The 23251-nt window shown below is 30.5% G+C and overlaps 1 protein-coding gene across 8 annotated transcripts in view; it reads right to left on the bottom strand.

The window, feature by feature from the left end:
* LOC127705752 (uncharacterized) overlaps positions 1-23251 on the bottom strand; it is a 67531-nt gene that overhangs the window by 24057 nt on the left and 20223 nt on the right. For 5 of the 8 annotated variants that reach the window (XM_052210102.1, XM_052210101.1, XM_052210100.1 and 2 more), the window contains 6 exons: positions 16187-16258; positions 13172-13302; positions 12672-12774; positions 8387-8502; positions 7751-7823; positions 1371-1532 (listed from right to left, as the gene is read on the bottom strand). In XM_052210102.1, coding sequence (XP_052066062.1) covers positions 1371-1532; positions 7751-7823; positions 8387-8502; positions 12672-12774; positions 13172-13302; positions 16187-16258 — 657 coding nt within the window. Of the gene's footprint in view, positions 1-1370; positions 1533-2989; positions 3111-7750; positions 7824-8386; positions 8503-12671; positions 12775-13171; positions 13303-15267; positions 15295-16118; positions 16146-16186; positions 16259-23251 lie in introns of those variants that run through there. The other 3 variants (XM_052210107.1, XM_052210106.1, XM_052210108.1) reach the window with 3 other exon arrangements.

Raw genomic sequence — 23251 nt, 5'->3', positions numbered from 1 at the left:
AGTGTGTCTGTTTGGCTGTGTTAGATGTATAAATTCACAGCCACGTCCTGATAGAATTGGGATGTTAAATATGATGATCCTGTAGAGAGAGTGACATGTTCTCTGTATGCTAAAGAACCCTTGCAACATCTCTTTGATGGGTCGGTAGGTAGCATGATGCTAGGTCATATTTCTGACCCTATCCGGCTTTGTTTTCCAATGGCAGTCCAATTTTTCCTACCTTGCATAACCTACCCATTGTATTAATTGTTAATAGTTTCTCATCCTGAATATGCATGAAATAATTGTCACTTGAAGTTAAGCAAACAACAATCATCATCAATAATCTGTCGTTTAGATATTTTCACAGTAACCATGGTAACTGTTGAGTAACAAGCATATTTCTGAAATAACAATACAGTTATCTGTGTACTAACATTTCTACATTACAGATTGAGCATCAGACATTTTTAGCATTATTCTTCATAATGAATTCTTAAAAATGATTATCTACACTGTTATTTATTTCTGAATGTCAATTCTGGAAACATTCAGACCTAGAATGTCACAGTCAACAATAGTCAAATCAATTGATGTATGCACACATGAAAAATCAAAGAGAGGGGAGATAATCAGCCAAATTTCTAAAAGAAAATATTTTACATGAGTATTGAATTATTTGTCCTCAATAACAAATAACATTTCAAAATGCAACACATTTCATAGATTTCTTAAAAATAAAGCCATAATGAAAAAACCACTAAAGGTCTATGATAATACCTAAAATAAGCAAAATTCCTATGTATATTTAAAAGAAATTTATTTACAGTTTATCTTCCAATTATTAAAAAGTTCTGAGCTGAAAATAACATTTGGATATATTGTATAAAAGTTGAACCAAAAAAATTGTATCTGAACTAAGTTTCTAAACTTCCAGGGCCTGATTGTTCAAAATACTGGATAAAGTTATCCACTGGACATTAAAACCTTGTGTCCATCAAACCACATGTTTAAATTGTTTGGACCTTTGGTTCAATAAATGTAGAAAACAAATATACAACACATTTTTCTTTAATTCCTAAAGGAAAGTTGAATGTATTCTAATAAAACAGAAATTCACAGTACTCTTTAATCTTGATTTAATAGATAATAATGGTATATTCCTGTGGTTCATTTTGAAGATAAGATGTTTTAGAAAGTTTATTTCTAGTAAAATAATGTTAATTTATCAGTGAAAAAAAGTATATTAACAACTGAAAAATAAACAAAATATCTTAGATGGCAGTCCCAAAACATGGTAATTGTTATGTTAGATTTAAACAGCATCTACTGTATCTACTGTAGGACACAATAGTTCAATCTTATAAGGCATGTCAAATTATAGATCTTACCAGCTCAATTCTTGAGTCTCCACAGACGACTGGAGGTTCTCTGAACCTTGACACATCAAGCTTTTCTTGTCCAAAGTCCCATTCTTCTGCGAGGTACTCATTGTTAAGTCTGTCTTCTAACTTCTTATCATGATGGGATAATAGACGCTCAAAATCTACCAACTGCAATAATAATACATGTATAAAAACCAATTATAGATGCTCAAAATCTACCAACTGTAATAATAATACATATATAAAAGTCAATTATAGATGCTAAAAATCTACCAACTGAAATAGTAATACATATATAAAAACCAATTATAGAGACTAAAAATCTACCAACTGTAATAGAAATACATGTATAAAAGCCAATTATAGATACTAAAAATCTACCAACTGTAATAGTAATACATATATAAAAGCCAATCAAAGATGCTAAAAATCTACCAACTGTAATAGTATACATGTATAAAAGCCAATTATAGATACTAAAAATCTACCAATTGTAATAGTAATACATGTATAAAAGACAATTATATAAGCTCAAAATCTACCAACTGTAATAAAGAGCCGCATGATACGCCCATCGCTTTTTCAATGAATAAAGTTCCATTACTCCTCAATATCATATCAGAAATATATAAAATACTAATGGGAGCTTAAACCAGTCACTAAAGTTTCATGAAAACTGCTCAAAGAATTTTTATGTTATTGTCTCAAAATCTACCAACTGTAACTGTAACTGGCACAGAGATATGTCTTGCTTGTCGGCCGAAAATTCAGAAAAAGACATTCTGATGGACAGTAAAATTGCTAATAAATTCAAAGTTGCTGGACCATGACCTCAGGGCAGGGCCTCTAAATAGTCGTCACACTGATATGTACTGATAGTAATGCAACTTTTTAGAAAATATCATTGATCTATCACAAGACTTAGTAGTTCCTATCAAACTGACTTAAGCACAAAACTTAACATTGAAAATTGCTTTTAAATTGAAAGTTGCTGGACAATGACCAAGAGGACAGGTCCTCCAAATAGTCATCAAACTTATATGTACTGATAGTAATGCAACTTTATAGAAAATATCATTGATCTATCACAAGTAATTCCTATCAAACTGACTTAAGCAGACAACTTAACAATTGTTGACTCCTCCACCGTCGTCACTAAGGGAAAAGCAACATCTATGTCTTGCTTTCAGCAACTTTCATTGCAGGTGAGACAAGCCTTCACGATGAGAGAAAACCAATACTGTATAGTCAGCTATGAAAGGCCCCGAAATGACAAAATGTGAAACAAGAAAACCAACAGCCTTGTTTATTCAAAAACAAAACCAAAACGAAATATATGACAAAGAGCTACATGCAGTAGTAGTAAAGTCCAGTAAATCCTATAAGTCTGATTATGTTATATCCTTACCTGGCAAGTCAGCAAATATCAGACACACAAAATCATATGATTAAAGTAACCTAATGTTTGAAAGTGAAAGGAATTATCATCTTTGAATATTTTCAGACAGCAATCTTACCATTTTTTTTTCATCTCCAGGGTCAAAATTTTCATTCATGAAGAATTAGAAACTGGACCAAATATATTAAGTTAAATGATTTTTTTAAAGTCTACAAAAGGTACTTACATCTTGATATTCTTTCATATTTTTATTTCTTTATACACAAGAATTTAGTATTCATTTATTCCATAAGAAAAGAGGCAATATTAGATTAATTCCAATAAAACATATCCTTGAATTTTTTTATTTATATTCCATTAAATTCATGCAGAATACCCATTATTACTTCCAAGGTTAATATATAGTTAGAGTATATTTAACTTTGCTTAATCCTATGTTATTACTGTTATTATAATCCATAAATCATATTCAATTTTAATTTCATTCTATGTAAATCTCACATTTAACCAATGCACCAGAAACGACAGCTTCTAATTACACATATATCACAAGCATTTTTCATGTAATCCTAAACAATAATAATATTCTTTCAGTAAACTTGCTCCTAATTTGTCTTACAAGATTTTCAATATTTACTGTGCCACTAAAAATGGAAACTTTAGTGTTACGAATAAGTTTCAAGGATCATACTGACAAAACACAAAATGTTTTAACAATGACAAATCATCAGCACTTTTAGTCTTTTATTTGGCATAAAGTTAATGAGTGTAGCTAAATCTGTTTGTTCTATTATTCCCATTATATTTTTCAAAGTTAAAAAAGTAACGATATTTATCTGTTTAACAGCAGTGTTTCAAAGTAACACTTATACCACAATAGGGTGCTTTGAAGAGTTTACAATAGAAATTTTAAATTTAAAAAACCAGCAATTTTAATTTTAAAAAGATAAAATACATATCATATGTCAAATGTCATTTTACTTAAAATATTTCAGTTGAATAAGATCGAGAATAACTCATATTTTTTTATATCCTAAATAGGGCCCCAGCATGTACTGAAAAAGATTTTTTGTTACAACAAAAATGATGTTACGATAATGTTACAAAATAATAATATTTACAACAATATCCAGATTAAAACATTTATCTGATTTAACAGGATTTATAAAATCTGAACTTAAAACCCAAATGATACTTTAAACCAATAAGAAGGGACAAATATACAAAGACCTTTAAAACTTATCACCTTTGTTTTATCAACTTTACAATCATTTCAAAAAGAGCTTGGCATTTTTTCATTGGGGGTCTTTTATGGTCAATGGGTTCAAGAAAAATTATCGAGTCATGTTTCAAAAGAATAGCAAGTCATGAGATTTAATTTCTGCAGTTGAAGAGAGCCAATTCTATTTGCAAGCAGACATTATATTTAATTAATATTTTTTTTATTTAAGTGCACAATGCACTCATTTAAAGTACTGATTTTTTTTAGATTCTAAATACTTTTATTTAGTCAAACAAATATCTGACTGTACAAATATTGAAGCACAGAGGTCAAGACTAAGTCATCTCTAGTAAACTACTACAGCATAATGATAGAGCACAGAGGTCAAGAATAAGTCATCTCTAGTAAACTCCTACAGCATAATGATAGAGGACAGAGGTCAAGAATAAGTCATCTCTAGTAAACTACTACAGCATAATGACAGAGGACAGAGGTCAAGAATAAGTCATCTCTAGTAAACTACTACAGCATAATGATAGAGGACAGAGGTCAAGAATAAGTCATCTCTAGTGAACTACTACAGCACAATGATAGAGGACAGAGGTCAAGAATAAGTCATCTCTAGTAAACTACTACAGCATAATGATAGAGGACAGAGGTCAAGAATAAGTCATCTCTAGTAAACTCCTACAGCATAATGATAGAGGACAGAGATCAAGAATAAGTCATCTCTAGTGAACTACTACAGCACAATGATAGAGGACAGAGGTCAAGAATAAGTCATCTCTAGTGAACTACTACAGCATAATGATAGAGGACAGAGGTCAAGAATAAGTCATCTCTAGTAAACTCCTACAGCATAATGATAGAGGACAGAGGTCAAGAATAAGTCATCTCTAGTGAACTACTACAGCACAATGATAGAGGACAGAGGTCAAGAATAAGTCATCTCTAGTATACTACTACAGCATAATGATAGAGGACAGAGGTCAAGAATAAGTCATCTCTAGTAAACTACTACAGCATAATGATAGAGGACAGAGGTCAAGAATAAGTCATCTCTAGTAAACTCCTACAGCATAATGATAGAGGACAGAGGTCAAGAATAAGTCATCTCTTGTAAACTCCTACAGCATAATGATAGACAGAGGTCAAGAATAAGTCATCTCTAGTAAACTACTACAGCATAATGATAGAGCACAGAGGTCAAGAATAAGTCATCTCTAGTAAACTACTACAGCATAATGATAGAGGACAGAGGTCAAGAATAAGTCATCTCTAGTAAACTACTACAGCATAATGATAAAGGACAGAGGTCAAGAATAAGTCATCTCTAGTATACTACTACAGCATAAAAATGATAGAGCACAGAGGTCAAGAATAAGTCATCTCTAGTAAACTACTACAGCACAATGATAGAGGACAGAGGTCAAGAATAAGTCATCTCTAGTAAACTACTACAGCATAATGATAGAGGACAGAGGTCAAGAATAAGTCATCTCTAGTAAACTACTACAGCACAATGATAGAGGACAGAGGTCAAGAATAAGTCATCTCTAGTAAACTACTACAGCACAATGATAGAGGAAGAGACATTAAGGATGGAAAGCTTTTCCTGGATGCCACAATGTCATCAGATCATGCTGGATATTATTCACAATAGATGCAGGAGGGTCTAACTGGGTCTCTGTTCTGTCCTAAATGTTTTATGTGTACATTGTGTTATCTGAATTTTTCTACCTGGTGACCACTAATAGGATATACCTAGAAATTTTTTTCCCATTCAGAACAGTATTTTTTCCATTCAGAACAGTATTTTTCCCATTCAGAACAGTATTTTTCCCATTCAGAACAGTAGTTTTCCCATTTAGAACAGTATTTTTCCCATTCAGAACAGTATTTTTCCCATTCAGAACAGTAGTTTTCCCATTCAGAACAGTAGTTTTCCCATTTAGAACAGTAGTTTTGAGTATGATAGATTTGATACATTAGTTTCTTTTTGGTTGTTTTTTTTGTAAATTTTGTCTTTAAGTAAAATTGCTATAAAAGAATGGAATGTATTGTGACAAATCTTCTTTACTTTAATAACTGTAGTTATAGCAGTGTTACAAAATTGAAAAATTAAGCAAGAAATATATAAGGGACTTGTAGAAATGAAGAAGCAGATGGATGTTCAATAATATAGGATCTAGATGTCTTAAGTGACTGGAAAAGCTTTCTGCAAACAAGAAGTGGTTACACCTAAACAATAATTTCTCAGTACAACTCAAAATCATAACGCTGCAGACCAAATATTAAACAATTCCCTTTCCTAAAAGCCAAGAAAACTTTGATGAAAATTTTCCATGTACAATTAGTATTGTTAAATTTCAAACTATCGACAAATAGAAAGTGGCTACATGGCAGATGTAAAAAATGCTTACATGCTACAACCCAACATTATCAAGCTGCACACCAAATATTAGATAATTCCCTTCAATAGGAGCTGAGAAAACTTTGATGAAAATACTCCTTGTACAATGAGTGTTGTAAAATTTCCAACTACCGGCAAACAGGTTGTGGATACATGGCAGATGTAAAAATAGCTTACTCCTGACAACTCAAGATTATCAAGCGGCAGACCAATTAATAAATCATTCCCTACAATGGGAGCTGAGAAAACTTAGACACAAGTTTTCTTTCAGACGATTACTACACCAGCTCATAGCTTCTGCCATGCAGTTAATAATGGCATTTGATTGGATTATTTATACAAAAGTAAAAATCACTGCTAAGATAATCTTACTTTTCACTTAATGTTTTCAAAATTCAACAAATGCTTCCAATGCAAAATATGTGTTTAAAGTAAACATCTAAAAAATGACTTACCTATAATTCTATGTAGCAAATAAATTATCTTTTTGAAGGTGAGGTTTGTTCTATATAGACAAGTTCTAAACATGAACTCAAGTAAATCTATAACCAACATTTAATTCACTGATTGCATAATGACAAAACTTGACAACATATCTTTATTCTATCCATTTACTAATCACTTTAAAATCTGTCTTACTTGAAAAAAAAACAACAAAGTGAACTTTAAAGAATATAATGTGGACACAATCAAATGAAATTAACTTACATCTGCTTTGTGTGAGCAACATTTTATCGAACTTTTGACTGAGGACTTCCAGAATTTTAAGTGTAAAATTTTAGCGTTTTGCACAAAATTTTCTGTACTTAAAATGATTGAAAGTAGATTTCATGTAAATATCAATGAAACAATAACCTACCAAAACAATAAAGGAACAGCTTTCCATTGCCCCCTGCCAATGCACATATTCTATTTGAAGAAGGGCATAAGTCCAAAACAAAAATTAGTTTAGTTATTCTAAACTTTTTCATAATTATCCTACAAGAAATGTAGGCTTGAGATATGCTTGACAATGTTTATAATTCTCCATATAATTTCTATTTCCAAGGGGCATAACTCCTAAACAAAAAAGTTGATCAGCACTAGTATCAAACTCTTCAAAAACCCTTGTGACTTCAGGGAGATATTTCACTTATCTTAGAATGAATATAAAACAAGTCTAGTTGAAAGAATCATTTAGATTACACATTTTAAAAAGTGTTTTTCTGGAACCAGAAACAAGCATATTTTAGCCCAGATTTTTTTAAAAATACTTTCACAAATGTCAGCAGAATGTTATGTTGAACACTTGTTGATTATGTCACTAACTGATATACAAGAAGCAATCATTAATGGTATATACAATGTCTTACCTTGAACAGATCTCCTTCTTTTCCTTCTGCTTTTTCCATGCTATCAAACGTGAATTCTTCATACAAATCAGCCCTGTAAGTAAAGGAAAGTTGTCTTGGTATTATCAAATCAACACTTACTCTAATTACTATAATATTTGAAATATTTCCGGGTCAATCTTTTTAGTTTTGTTTTAATTGGTTCGTCATAAGAGAAAAATATCTGTGGTTCTCTCTTATTTGACCATTGATGATGTCAGCATAGATAAAAATGCGGCCATGTCTATGACATCACATAAAGAGAACACAAATATTAAGAGATTATCAATGGAACATTTTTTAATGAGGCAGTTTTTGCAGTTTTTATTAAATGCAAGATATCTGAAGGTATAAACAAATATCTAAGACAACATTTTCAACAACTGATATTTGATAGATATCTTCTGGACATCTGAAGAATGTCATTTGAAGGATTTAACATATGTTGTGATTTCAAAAGTCAAGGGTTAAAAAAGGTTTTTCAATTAGACATTCTCCTCTTCAAACTTATATACCTATGCCAATTAAATAAAAGTATTTTCTAATTAGACCTTCTCCTCTTCAAACTTACATACCTATGTCAATTAAATATATTTACATATACTGAGTGCATCTTACCATAATACAAGATCTAGAAATTCAAACAACTGCATCCGATCTGGCTCCTCAAAATGTACCGACATATGTTTGATCCTGTGCATCATCTTTAGTGGTGCTATACTTCTCCCACACATCTGTAATCAAACATTACTCATTATTATTTGGGAGATTTTTGTTGTCATTTATTTTATGTCATTAGGCAAACAAATATTTCAAGAATGTTTTTTTTTTTTAATTTCTTAAGTTATATAAAAAAGATAAAAACACACAGATAGTTGACTCTATATTTTATAAAATATATGATCTCTCTTCAGTACATTATTTTTTTCTTTGTTGTATACTTAGTAACATCAAGTTGAAATTTTTGCAAGGGGTAACTTTTCACTAATTTTGCAATCAAGATGGACTCCTAAATATATCATCTTTAAATAATTTAGATATACATTGTATAAGGATATCCAAGACAAGAAAAACACAAAAATTAAACCTCATAAACTGGTTTTCCTTTAGAAATCACAAATGTAAACTGTGTGAACAGCATGAGGTCAAGGCTTCCAAAACGGTTATATATTCCGGACATTTGTATAATGTCTGGTAAAAGTCCGGCTGGGCAAAGCATGAAACGGACATCTACTTTTTAGTTTTCAAGGCTTTCTTAAAAGACGGTCATTTTAACATAATTCGCGATCTTTTTGACCCAACCTTTTGCCTTTAACAGCCACATATTTCCGGTCATAAAAGTGACATGATCATTAAGTACAATCAAAACAACCCCTACTTTAATACCTTCTCATTTTAATCAAGGCTAATTAGTTGTCGAACAGCTGAAATTTACCTGTTCAGGTGACAGCTAAACTATCTTGAACCGGACATTGATCGGTTTATTAAATGTTATTTTCTTACATTTCAGTGGTTTGCATCTAATTAATTTAGTCAAAAAGATTTAAATTATCAGAAATACGTTTACAAATATGATTTGATGAAAAAATGATGAGGTTCAGATGGTCTTCAAATTTGTCTTAATTTTGTAATCCATTTGAAGGGCAACTTTAAAGAAAATTACACTTCAGTTCCAATAAACTATGAATCATTGAGTTAACATCCCAAATCAGACCTGGCCATGTATTTCTAGACTGTGCACAATTAAAGAGAACCTGTCAGTTGTTTATCTTAATATGCTAATACCTACCATGTGGAAAGGTAACTAGAGCTAATTTGCATAGTTGAGATAAAACTGAATTAACAAATTCAAAATTTTTTATCTCCAAAATAATGTACAATCATGAAATCTGAACTTTGATGTGAAATAATTTGTCACCAGTAACATTAAAAACCCTAGGCTGCAGTGATGCAAAATACAACTGGAGTTATCTCCCATTGAATAGGAAGTATGAATTTGTAATTTGTTTAAAAAGGAAAAGGTTATATGCATGCCAGTGTAAAAGAAAAGTTATTCAGGTATAAAAAACCAACAACTAAAGTATTAAATTCACCAACGAATATTGTATCATTGTTTAAAATTCATGTTGAACATTATTATCACATAATACTTGACAGAAAAGTTATTTATTTAATTCTACTAGTTATAACACCTCTATGTGAAATACAGGTATCTTAAATCATCAGAGATATAAAGGAACAATAATTCTACTTGTCATAAACTGTTTATTTGTCTACCTTAACAATTCTTAAGGAAATCAATAGACAAACCTCAGTCATTTAATTAATATTTTATTTTTCAAGAATGTCAATTCATTTATTGCATCACATAAAGGAAAAGGATGAGGTTTGTGTTTAAAAACCACCACATTTTGTGCCTGTACTTTGCTGTTGTTTGTCTTTGTAAATCTGTTTTTAGGCAGAAGTGGTTGTACGTGGTTTGTGTGGTCAGTTGCGATGTTGTACTAATACTTTTGGTCATGTACAATTATGGTCTTCTTAGGAGGTAGACATCCAGAATTGTCAATTTGTTAGGGTTGTAAAGCCCCAAGGAAAACAACTCTCACAAGCCAACAATTCTGAATGACCACTGACAAAGATGACTGCTTTAATTGACCAAAAACCTTGACTAGATTTTAGGAAATCAGGGAAGCAACTATGAATGTGACAACTATCTTATATAAGCAATATGAATAAGTTTATTAAAGCAACATTTAATAAAATGACTTTTTCTGTTAAATGCAGACAACTTTGGGAATTCACAAATGGAGGAGTTTTTGACTGTCGTGAGGGTTATAATACTATTGTCACCCTTGGTAGGTGAATCCTCAGGATGTCAATGGAAAACTTATAATTATCAAGGTCGGTTACTGTAACTTGGACCAATTAGAAACATTCCTTAATAGCAACGTTCAATTATTCATGTTACCATTTTCATGTATTATGTCACTTTAAAGAGTTCTGCTTTCTTCTGTATCCTATTACATAAAAATCTTAAAGAAATGAACATATTTGGCACCAGCAAACAAGTTTAACCCCACCACATTCTATATGTGCCTGTTACAAGTCAAGAGCCTGTAATTTAGTGGTTGTCATTTATTACTGTCTCTTAAATTTGTTTTTCATTTATTGTTTTGTATAATTTGTTCTTGTGTTGTGCCGTTGCACCATTGTCCCAGGTAAGGGGAGGGTTGGCCCCTTCAACTAGTTTAACCCCGCCACATTCTCTATGTGCATGTCCCAAGTCAGGAGCCTGTAGTTCAGTGGTTGTTGTTGGTTCATGTCGAGGTCTTTTATAGCCGACTATACGTATGGGTTTTTCTCATTGTTAAAGGCTGTATGGTTGCCTAATAATTGGTTACATCCACTTCATTTGAACTTTGGTGGATAGTTATCTCATCGGCAATCATACCACATCTCCTTATTTTTATATATATAACAAATTAATGTCACTCTACAAAGTGACAATAATTAATAGGAGACGATGGCAAATTGTAAGACTTCCAACATTATACACTCAATTGTCATTAGACTCTTGATATAAAGGACAAAGTACATAAGAATTCTTTTTCTGGTCCAAATATGATTTCCATTCTTATGTGAAACATATAACATCTGTCAACCAGTACTTTTCAGAAAATAACAAAAAGTGTAGATTTTTTTCCGGCCCTTTTTTCTCTCCCAAAATATGCAGAAACACAAGAAAATCTTGAATTTGTGTAATTTTAATCACAAACTCAATCTTAAAAATGGTTTAATAAAAACTACTACATGTAACAGGTGCTGCTGTCACTGTTAAAAAAAGATTGTCTTTTTGAGTTTATACTGTAATTTATTGTTGAGAAATTTCACAATACTAATGTGTCAATCATCTCAACTATTGGTAAAGTAATTTTCTAAATATAATTGTGAAACTCTTTGTCAACATTGACGCTAGCAAATAACTTCTTTCCTTTCTAAATATAATTATGTATTGTAATATTGTAGTCACAAATGATTTATTTGATAACTATACTCTATCACAAGGAGAGTAACTGGCAACACTATGTTTGATTGATCTTTTAACAAATCATTTCCATTTAATTTATTTTATCACTTTAGCAAATAAAGTTGAAGATCTGTTGGACAATATGTCTAATCAGTTTTCTATGGACCTTAATCATCTAACTACATCAGTCCTTGTCCATTTTATTGGGTTATATATGTAAATTTTACAGTCAATACTTATTTTTAAAGATAAAATTTGTATATTTAGATAAAATTGATCAACTCAAGAATACAGAATTTTGAGATTTTGTGTTTTCATCTGACAATAAAATCGTCACACGTCAGTTATTTGAATGCTTAAAGGAGTAAGTTTTCTAGTTCCAACAGAATTCAGAAAAACTAATTTCAAAGACAATTATTGTCTTTGAAAAATGTTACCTTTCTTTTGATAGTCAGTATTATACTCATCATAGAAAATAAATTATTTTTTGACATCTAAAAAAAATTAAAAATCATTGAAATACATGTACCATACACCTACATGAATTACTTGTAAAACCGCATTCATGCCTAACTGGCTATTTATCTAACAAAAATTAGATGACTATAACATCATACTGGGGTGGTATTTACATGGAAAATCCAAAACTTCTTCTCAGCATCCTCACATATATGGATTATATTACATTTCATCTAATCAGAGATGATACAAACAATGAATGCAACTTCATTGATCATTTAGATCATTGTGAAAATTAACCCAAATTTGACATTTGAAAACAAAACTCTCTATCAAATTTGGAAACTCAAGCAAATCTTAGTTGGCATAGTACTACTAATTTTTATTAATATATTTTGTGCTGATGAATTTGAATACCTTAAGAGCTCCCAGCATCATACGTTCCTCTAACGGCATACCCCTCATATCCTCGCCTTCAAATGCTTTGTATGCTATTCTCATATTATATATTTCTTCAAACCTGAAAAAAAAGAAACTACATTTATTTCCATTTTCACATTCAATTGAATATGTGTACATGATTCTTTATCTTTCATTTTCAACTGAGTCGGCACATCTTCGATTGACCTTAAAAGTTTTACTTCTCCCAGGCAAAAAAAAAAACCTTCAAAAGATTTGGCTTTTCTTTAAAAGATGCTTTAAACCCCTTACAATCTGAACTTATTTATTCATCTCATATTTTCTAAACTTCTGTTGTCCCATCACTACTTAAAGCATATTATTCTTGCATAATTGGTTTCAACAAGCATAGTTTAAGAACAAGTTACAATGAATGAGATTAAGAGAACACTGTATAACCAAAGGTTTACGATTATTTCAGTGTTCCATACAATCTAATTAAACATTGAATTACTCACGTAAGAGCATGATGGTCCATAAGGAACAGAGCTTTCCTAATAACTTTGGTATTCCACTCTCCTGTGTGGAGGTTTCTTGTTCTGTGAATGGATTTCTGTAGCAATCTCAAGTCTAACATTTTGTGTACTTGCTGAAATTTATTAATATACAAGTATTTCTCAGCAGTAAGATACAAAAAAGAAAGTCATAGTACAGCTTATCAAAGGTAACAAACTTTGAAGTTGCATAATAAGCTTTGTTTATGATTTCTTTCTAAACTTTTGACTATGAGTATACTACTTTTATCCAGACACAGCTTTAACTGACATAAATGCAGAGATATGTTAGGTTTCTGGAGTGTTGTCAGTTGTGGTATATCTAAATCCATCTTATTATAAACATGTACTAGTATTACATATTACAATGCACTAATAAGAAGTAGTGTGTATCCCTGTTTTAGATGTAAAATATCATATTTTTAGTTATGGAGTGTTCATGCCTTATTTCTTCATCTCACTTTATTCTTTAATTCAATCTTATTTGTATATTGTTACTTGTCAAATTTTCCTAAAAGAAGCATGAAAATTCTCTTGTTTATTCTGTGATTTCAGTTATCTGGTGCAGTTTGTTTTGTATGAACATTAAAAATAAGGAGATGTGGTACATTTGCCAATGAGACAACTCCTCACTAGAGGCCAAAGGCCAATGATGTAAAAAACTACAGGTCCCCCAGGCAGCCTTCAACAATGAGCAAAATCCATAGTGTATAGTAAGCTATAAATGGCCAATGCATGACAAAATGTGAAACAATTGAAAAGAGAAACTAATGACCTGATTCATGCTAAATATAATAAACAAAAAGGAAATATAGCAGACAGCAACCAACTACAACCACTGAATTACAGGCTCCTGATTTTAAATAGGCACATAAACAATGTGACATGTTCATACAAAAAGCATAAAAAAAAAACCAAAAGACCCTAACAAAAAGACCAACAAGAATGTGTCCATAGTACACGGATGCCCCACTCGCACTATCATTTTCTATGTTCAGTGGACTGTGAAATTGGGGTAAAAACTCTAATTTGGCATTAAAATTAGAAAGATCATATCATAGGGAACATGTGGACTAAGTTTCAAGTTGATTGGACTTCAACTTCATCAAAAACTACCTTGACCAAAAACTTTAACCTGAAGCGGGACAGACGGCCAGACGGAAGAACGGACGGACAGACAAACGAACGGACACACAGACCAGAAAACATAATGCCCCTACTACTATCGTAGGTGGGGCATAAAAACGCATCTAAGAGTACTCCCAGCTAGGTCAAATCAAATTTGAACTAATGAATAATTATCAGAGTAAAATATCAATCAGTCGACATCCAACTGATTTAGTGTAAAGTCGTCATATACAGTCTGAGAAATAATTGTGTTGTGCAATTCCAAAATATTATTTTAGCAAGGATGTATGACCATGTTTTATAAAAAAAAAAGGAGATGTGGTATGATTGCAAATGAGACAACTCTCAACAAAACCTATACTGCATAGTAAGCTACTGTTTATTTGTTATCACATATCTATATACTCATTGTTATTTCTCATATATGTACATACACATGCTCTGTATGTTTGTTTGTTTTTTACATATTACTACACTCATTGTGATTTCGCAAACTTGAACATACACTTGTTCTATTTGTTAGCCTTTACATATCATTACATAAAATTGTTTTTTCACATATTTGTACATACACATGTTTTGTTTGTTAACTTTACATATCACTAAAATTATTATTTCACATACTTATACATACACATGTTTTGTCTGTTTGCTTTTACAAACCATTACACTTATTGTTTTTGTTTCACCTACTTGTATTAATACACGTCTTGTTTGTTTGTTTTCACATACCCCTTCACTAATTGTTTTTAACATACTTGTACATACACATAATTTTTCCTTTGTTTTTACATACCTCTACATTCATTGCTATATCCCATACTCTTACATACACATGTTTTGCTTGGTTTTTTTCACATTCCTCCACATTCATTGTTATATCCCATACTTGAACATACATATGTTAATTTTGCTTGTTTGTTTTTACATACCTCTACATTCATTGTTATATCTAATACTTGTACATAGACATGTTTTGTTTTGTTTTGTTTTTACATACATCTACATTCATTGTTATATCTCATACTTGTACATACACATGTTTTGTTTTGTTTTGTTTTTACATACATCTACATTCATTGTTATATCTCATACTTGTACATAGACATGTTTTGTTTGTTTTGTTTTTACATACATCTACATTCATTGTTATATCTCATACTTGTACATAGACATGTTTTGTTTGTTTTGTTTTTACATACATCTACATTCATTGTTATATCTCATACTTGTACATAGACATGTTTTGTTTGTTTTGTTTTTACATACATCTACATTCATTGTTATATCTCATACTTGTACATACACATGTTTTGTTTTGTTTTGTTTTTACATACTTGAACATACATATGTTAATTTTGCTTGTTTGTTTTTACATACCTCTACATTCATTGTTATATCTAATACTTGTACATAGACATGTTTTGATTTTGTTTTGTTTTACATACCTCTACATTCATTGTTATATCTCATACTTGTACATAGACATGTTTTGTTTTGTTTTGGTTTTACATACCTCTACATTCATTGTTATATCTCATACTTGTACATAGACATGTTTTGTTTGTTTTGTTTTTACATACATCTACATTCATTGTTATATCTCATACTTGTACATAGACATGTTTTGTTTTGTTTTGTTTTTACATACATCTACATTCATTGTTATATCTCATACTTGTTTATTGACATGTTTTGTTTGTTTTGTTTTACATACCTCTACATTCCTTGTTATATCTCATACTTGTACATAGACATGTTTTGTTTGTTTTGTTTTACATACCTCTACATTCATTGTTATATCTCATACTTGTACATAGACATGTTTTGTTTTGTTTTGTTTTTACATACCTCTACATTCATTCCATGATCCTCTGCTGTAACATGCTTTGTTAAGTTAGACTTAAATAAATCCGTTGGAAACTGAAAGTAAAAATGTAATGAATCATGAAAACTTTATAAAATTATATCCATATCTTTACAGAAAAATACTGCTGAAAATGAGAAATAACAATTATGAATTAAAGGAAGACATCAACCCAATGACAAAAAAATCCCAAAGACATGTAGAGATCCACAATACTTAACAGTTAACACTATGATTATTTCAAAAGTCAGAAGATACATGGCTCATTACACAGTAACATTACTACAGATGGTAATATGGGCAAACTTCTGATACTATAGAGTTCAAATTCCCACCCCCCCCCCCACCCCCCCCACCCCATTGTACATATTTTATCTGTCTAAGGACAAAAACATGTTTTTTTGTTCTTTAAAACTTTTTAAAATTATTTTAGAGAGTTGAAGACTTGAGAGCAATTTTCGATATATTTAATATTTCCAAGGGGCACAACTCATCAAAAAATGTTTGATCCACATTTATTTTCAAAATTGTCTGAGACATTGCTGTTATAAACCTTCGATATGAATTTGATAAAAATCTGGCAAAAATTGTACATGTGAGAGCGCTGACAATGCAATTTTCCATATCATAAATATTTCAAAGGGCCATAACTCAGCACTGATTTTCGAAATTGTCCTAGAAATTACTGATATAAACCTACAATATAAGTTTCATAAAAATCTGGCAAGAATTTTACACATGAGGGTGCTAACAATGCAATTTTCCATATAATTAATATTTCTAAGGGGCATAACACTTTTTACAATGATTGATCGGCACTGATTTTTGAACTTGTCAGAGACATTGCTGATAAAAACCTACAACATAAGTTTCATAAAAATCTGGCAAGAATTGTACCCGTGAGAGCTAACGATGTAATTTTCCAAGGGGTTATGACACTGATTTTCGAACTCGTCCGAGACATTGCTGATATAAATTTATGTATGATAAAAGTTTTATAAACATCTGGCAAGAATTGTACATGTGAGAGCGCTAACAAGAACGGACATACGGACGGATGTACTGACAGATGGATGGACAGATGCCTGGTATTTCTATGTCCCCCACAACACGTCAAGTGGGGGACAAAAAACCATTTCCAGACATTATGCATGAAAGTTTGTATTTGTAGTAAATTCTGTATAAAAAAATGTATTCAAAGTTTAACATGAAACTATGATGTTTCTAAACAAAATAAGTGAAGGTAACTCAACTGTGCTATATTGATTGCTTAAACCAAACTATAGTAGGTATCTTTATAAAATTTACTGCTATGACTGCTCCTACAAATATTTGGTTTTGTTTTTGAACCATAAATTATCTCCGCTTTCTAAGTACAGTTTTGCTTTCTTCTTTATTTTGAAGCACCCATGCAGATTATATATATATTTTAGGATTATTGTTTTAGTAAAACACTTCACAAAAAAAAATTGTAAAGACTGTGTCATAATTTACTTTATAGGGCACTCTTGGCTGACAAGTAGATCTGTTCAAAATTGTTTATGTCAACTTAAACAATTCACAATCCAGATTTACTAAGAAAATCATTGTATAGCAAAAAGTAACAAAATATTAAAAACGTAGTGTTCAATGTCATGGTTCTAGTTCATCATTGTCCCTATTTTCTTATTAAAACTGTTACATGCCAGTACTATGTGATATTTTACAGTCTTTTCTCTTTCAACTGGAATGTAAATACATTGTGTAAAACCATGTACCACTACAAAATAAGCACAATTTTACTGTAAATTAGTGTATAGTTATAAAAACAAGGAATTATTTGGATCTGGAATAATTTTGAATTCTGGAAAATTGATTTATGATGAAAACTAACCCAACTAAATAGGGTTAGACATGCGCGCATGGCTAAGGTTGGTTAGTTAGTTAAATACTGAAATATCAGTGAAAGTAAAATTAACCTTAGCCATGCATGCATGGCTAACCCTATTTAGTTGAGTTAATTTTCATCATACATTTCCAATCAATTTTCCAGAATTCAAAATTATTCTAGATTCAAATAATTCCTTGTTTAAAGAACAAATGTGCTGAGTCTTAAAATTTGAATTAAGAAAATTGTATCAGCCACAAACCATTTTTTTTCAAGCAGATGGATAAAGAAACTAGTATGTTACATTTATATAATTTATTTGGTTACTTCAGGGCATGAAAATGAATTTTTAAATATTAAATAGTACAAGGAGCATGATATTCCATCCCAAAGAACAACTGTTATCATCAATACAATAAGTATCAGTTATAAAGGAATATGTATCTGAGCATTGACCATGTGATCCATTAAAAGACCAGGATGTAAAAACTAAAGAAATGTGAAGACTGAAGTCAACTCTGGTTCTTATCAGCCAACTGTGGAAACAGTATCCAATAAGTTGAGCACAGTACATGGGCAACATGTGAATGTTTTTTGGGGGGATTATTTTGAAACTTAACAATTAGGATAGTTTCACTCAATCATGAGAAACAATAAAGTTGGTACACCTTAAAAGGCCAAATTTTTGTACATAAATCAGGCCGTTAGTTTTCTCGTTTGAATTGTTTTACATTTGTCATTTCGGGGCCTTTTATAGCTGACTATGCAGTATGGGTTATACTTATTGGTGAAGGCCGTACGGTGACCTATAAGTGTTAATTTCTGTGTCATTTGTTCTCGTGGAGAATTATATATAAATGTCTCATTGGCAACCATACCACATCTCTTTTTTTTTATAAACAGGCAAATAGTACAAGACTGGTTCAGCTTATAATCAGTCATATATCTACTACAGTCAAACAAGTGAACACCACACTATCTCAAACTCAATGAGTTACTAAAAAGATTTATTGAAATCTAAAACCTAGAATTTCACTAAAATTGGTGTAATATGTGCCGTATTAAACTTGAACTTTTGCTGTGTGTTGAAAAGCCTCACTGTGACTTTGCAATGAAGGACAGCAATACAAATATGATGTTTCTTTGCTTAGGATTTTGTCAAGGGTAATTAATTGTGTATGGGAATAGTATCATGAATTAATACAAATTATCTCCTCTTTTCCATAATATCACAATGACAGATTGCAACATTAAACTGTGACTATTTAATCTTCTTTAACCTGCTATCTCTTAAAAATTAAATTTACCATCATGGATGTAAAATGTAACAGTAAAACATAATATTTGCTCTAAAATGACCAGAACAAAGATCAAAATACCATTATATTATCTCCGAATTTATACATCTCAATATACTAGCTCAGGATTTATACATCACAATATACTAGCTCAGAATTTATACCTGACAAACTTTAAATCCAGATTACAAAGTCATTTTACAGTGGATGAATGTAATGAGAATTTTATTGAGTCATTTACAAGATAAATTGATGGACACATAAATTAAAATTCTATTTATCACTAAGACAAATCCACACAAATTAAATAAACAGTTACCAAACAAAGATATTTGTTTAATACATTCCCCCAAAACACAGAACTAAACGTTTTTTAGATATGTATATTTTATACAAATAGAGAGAGATTTAAATTTGTCTTTCATGCTGTTTGATAAGGAAAGTTGTTATGTCAAGCTAGTATTAACCGATACATTATATTTCTGATAAATCCAGGCTAAATATCATACTTTCTAATATCTCAATTCATTAATTCAATTTCATATGTCAAGATATCAAATTGATAAATTTTCATATTTTCTTTTACTTTGAAGAGGGATTGTTGTTATATTGTAACCCTATATACAATCTTATATATAGATCCCGATAAAATAAATAAAAGAAATAAAAGAAATTGCTGAGTAAAAGTAATAAGAAATTTCTATATACTAATTTCCATTGTTTTGTTGCACTGCATCTAAGCTAACATAAAATCTATTTTCCAATTCCTTTATGTCAAAAGCAAATACTTCATGCCCTTTTTCATTGTACTTTCAATGGTCAAATTTATAAACTTATTTACAAAGTGTAGGGATAATAAACACATCTTAACATACTGTATCAATACATGTCTAATGCTGCAAATCATCATACTCCCAGCCGGAGGGGGCATATAATCACCTCACGAATACAAAATTTCAATTAGACAATTAGGTTGAGATTCAGATTGAAGTGTTGACTAATCAATGTCAGTGTGTTATGACCACAAATGACCATCAACAGATACATCCTGGCTCAGGGATGGGCACGATTACTGACAAATGTAATCGATTAATAATCGATTACATGAAGGTATTTTGTGCAATCGATTAATAATCGATTACTCAGATTTTTGTATGTAATCGATTGCAATCGATTACTTTATCAAAAGTAATTACATTACTTTTCCGATTACTGTCAATTACATTGTTTCAAAATTTAAAAAAAAAATAAACTAAGTTAAACACAATTATGTTGATCAACGTTTGTATAGTAGAAATTTAGAACTTTACCAAAAAAACAGCATTTAAAGCATTGTTTCCAAATTATAAGTTGACAGTTGTTATCTAGATGGAATCTCTTACTGAGGATCAGAATTATTAAAAAGATCTTGCAATTTTGACTTTCAACATGAATTAGAGATGACATTGCATTTCATCAATCACTTATATATATGTTTAAGGTTTTTTCAATAATTTTGCTTTCGTACTGACTTAAGTTAGCTTTTTTGTTTTTATTCATTAAAAGCAGGTATATTTTAGCATAGTTATTTACATTGTTGGAAGTTTTCTCTGAAGAAAATATAAAAAAGTAGAATTATTAATTAGTTCAGCTAATTTTAAAGATCAAAATTTATAATTATAATGACAGACATGATTTAATCCTTTTGTTGGATAACCACCTTAATTATAGGTTATAAAACTGCCAATGGAGTACAATTTATAACCTGGGGCAAAATAATGTAAATCTCCATCTTAATTAGACAAACAGTAATTGAAATAAAAACAAAGTATGTGTCTTATATAGTGATTAGAAGACTTTGATCATCTGATTAGTAAAGACAAGAAGTTTGTTAAGATTTTTTTACTCTCTAATAAAATTATAAACAGTATATATTTAAAGTGTCAGCGAGGGATACATGTATCTTTTTCTGAAAAGAATTTCAATGCATAGGCATTGGTTTATTGTTAAAAGGATTTTGTGTACTTTCTTATTTTTTATATACATGTACATGTATATCATAACATAATAAGAAATCAACTGTTTATCTCTTCTAAGCTCAAATCTTATTGAAAATTATGCTTTTAGGAAATTTTATACAAATAAGCTTACTACTTTAAGGAAGTACAGAACTTAACTTAAGACACATTTCTTATTTTAAATCTATTTTCTTATTTTAATATAAAAGGTGTTGACTTATTGACAAGCACATAAATCCATTTGTTTCAAAAGCTAGATATAAAGTAAATTATGGTAGGGTATCTGGTTGATCATAATGCAGCTTGAGACAATAGATAGAAATATAAAGGCAGTTGATAAACTCTTAAGTCTTATCAGTACTTCAAAGTGATGAATACATACATGTTTTCATTTAAAATAGGTTATATTTCATCAAACTATTTTACTAAAGTAATCGAAATGTAATCGAAAGTAATCGATGATTACATCATGATTTTTGCTGTAATCGATTAAATTACGATTACATGTAATCGAAAATGTCTTCGGTTACAGATTACTGTCGATTACTGGAAAAAATGTAATCAATTACAATCGATTACGATTACAGATTACGATTAACCCATCCCTGTCCTGGCTACAGGCCTGATCATTGTTAGACTTTGACAAAAAAGCATGTATTAATGTATTAATATTGCTATGCTTAAAAATAATGGTTAATACTTTGACATCCTTTGACTATACAGGCCAGGAGGAATTAGGGTACTAGAAAAATTGGTCTTTTTAATACACATTATGTGCCTCACTCTAGACTATTTATCCATGTCCTTTTATCTTATTTTATTTCAAGAACAAATGGGTAGTTGGTCATGTATTCCTGTTATCAACTTATATACAATACACATAATTTCATAGAAAATTCAATTACTTTTCTTTTTTCTATCACTTAAAAACTAGAAAGTGATTTTCAAATTGAAAGCTTTGCAAAGTTCCATGTTTCTTCAAGTCTTTTAATTTGCTGAAGTTTAATTTCATGACTTAATTTTCAAAATATCATGTTTTTGGTCTCAGAACTATCTCTTCAGTGTAATGATAAATATTTATTTTAGACCCTGGCATATCATGGAAAGGTCAATAATATTTGCTGTGTAAACAATATCTGTTCTAGGTTTGAAGGGTGCTTCACTTTCTGAAGAAATTTTATAAGCTTTATGAGTGTCATAATACCATTTTAACTTTTAAATGACTGTCAAATATATTAATCATGACTTTATATCTTATAAACTGTTTAAAACCATTTATCGTGATGAGACTAATAATTTCTCTCCACATGTGTAAACTTTATTATGTATGTATAAAAAAGTTAGTCAAGATGCTTTTTCATCTATTGACCATCAAACATTTTGGGTCCATGCCTTATAACCAGCGGGGTAAATTTGGGGCGTATGACATTTGCGCAGATTTTTAAAATTTTCATTCTTTCATTTGCGCCGATTTTGTATTTGCTACTAATTGCATTTACAGTTTAACACGGGTGAGTAAATATTTGTACATGTACTATACCTTGAATGTATATTGGTAAAATCTGGTTATAAACGTTGTTCACTTATGTTTAAGTTAAGAAAATCCAGGCCGTTACGTATGTTAAAATGCGAACTCTAGAAATGCCCGCATCAGTACATTGTACATTAGCCAGAGTTCGTTATTGATAATTACGACAAATAAAGAGACGAAATTACAAGAAAGGAATATATTAGATGTGTTGCCTATAAATACTCGGCAAGAACAGATTTATGATTTTAATGTATTCTGTTTTTATGGATTTTAATGTTGTAAATAGATTTTTAATTCGTCATTTTAGTATAAACAGAGTAAAAACGGAGTACTTTTATCTTAGGTTTTTACTTCTT

This window comes from Mytilus californianus, unplaced genomic scaffold, assembly GCF_021869535.1.
Source record: "Mytilus californianus isolate M0D057914Y unplaced genomic scaffold, xbMytCali1.0.p SCAF_6, whole genome shotgun sequence".
NCBI classification, from domain to species: domain Eukaryota; kingdom Metazoa; phylum Mollusca; class Bivalvia; order Mytilida; family Mytilidae; genus Mytilus; species Mytilus californianus.
This window is presented reverse-complemented; position numbering and strand designations above follow the sequence as displayed.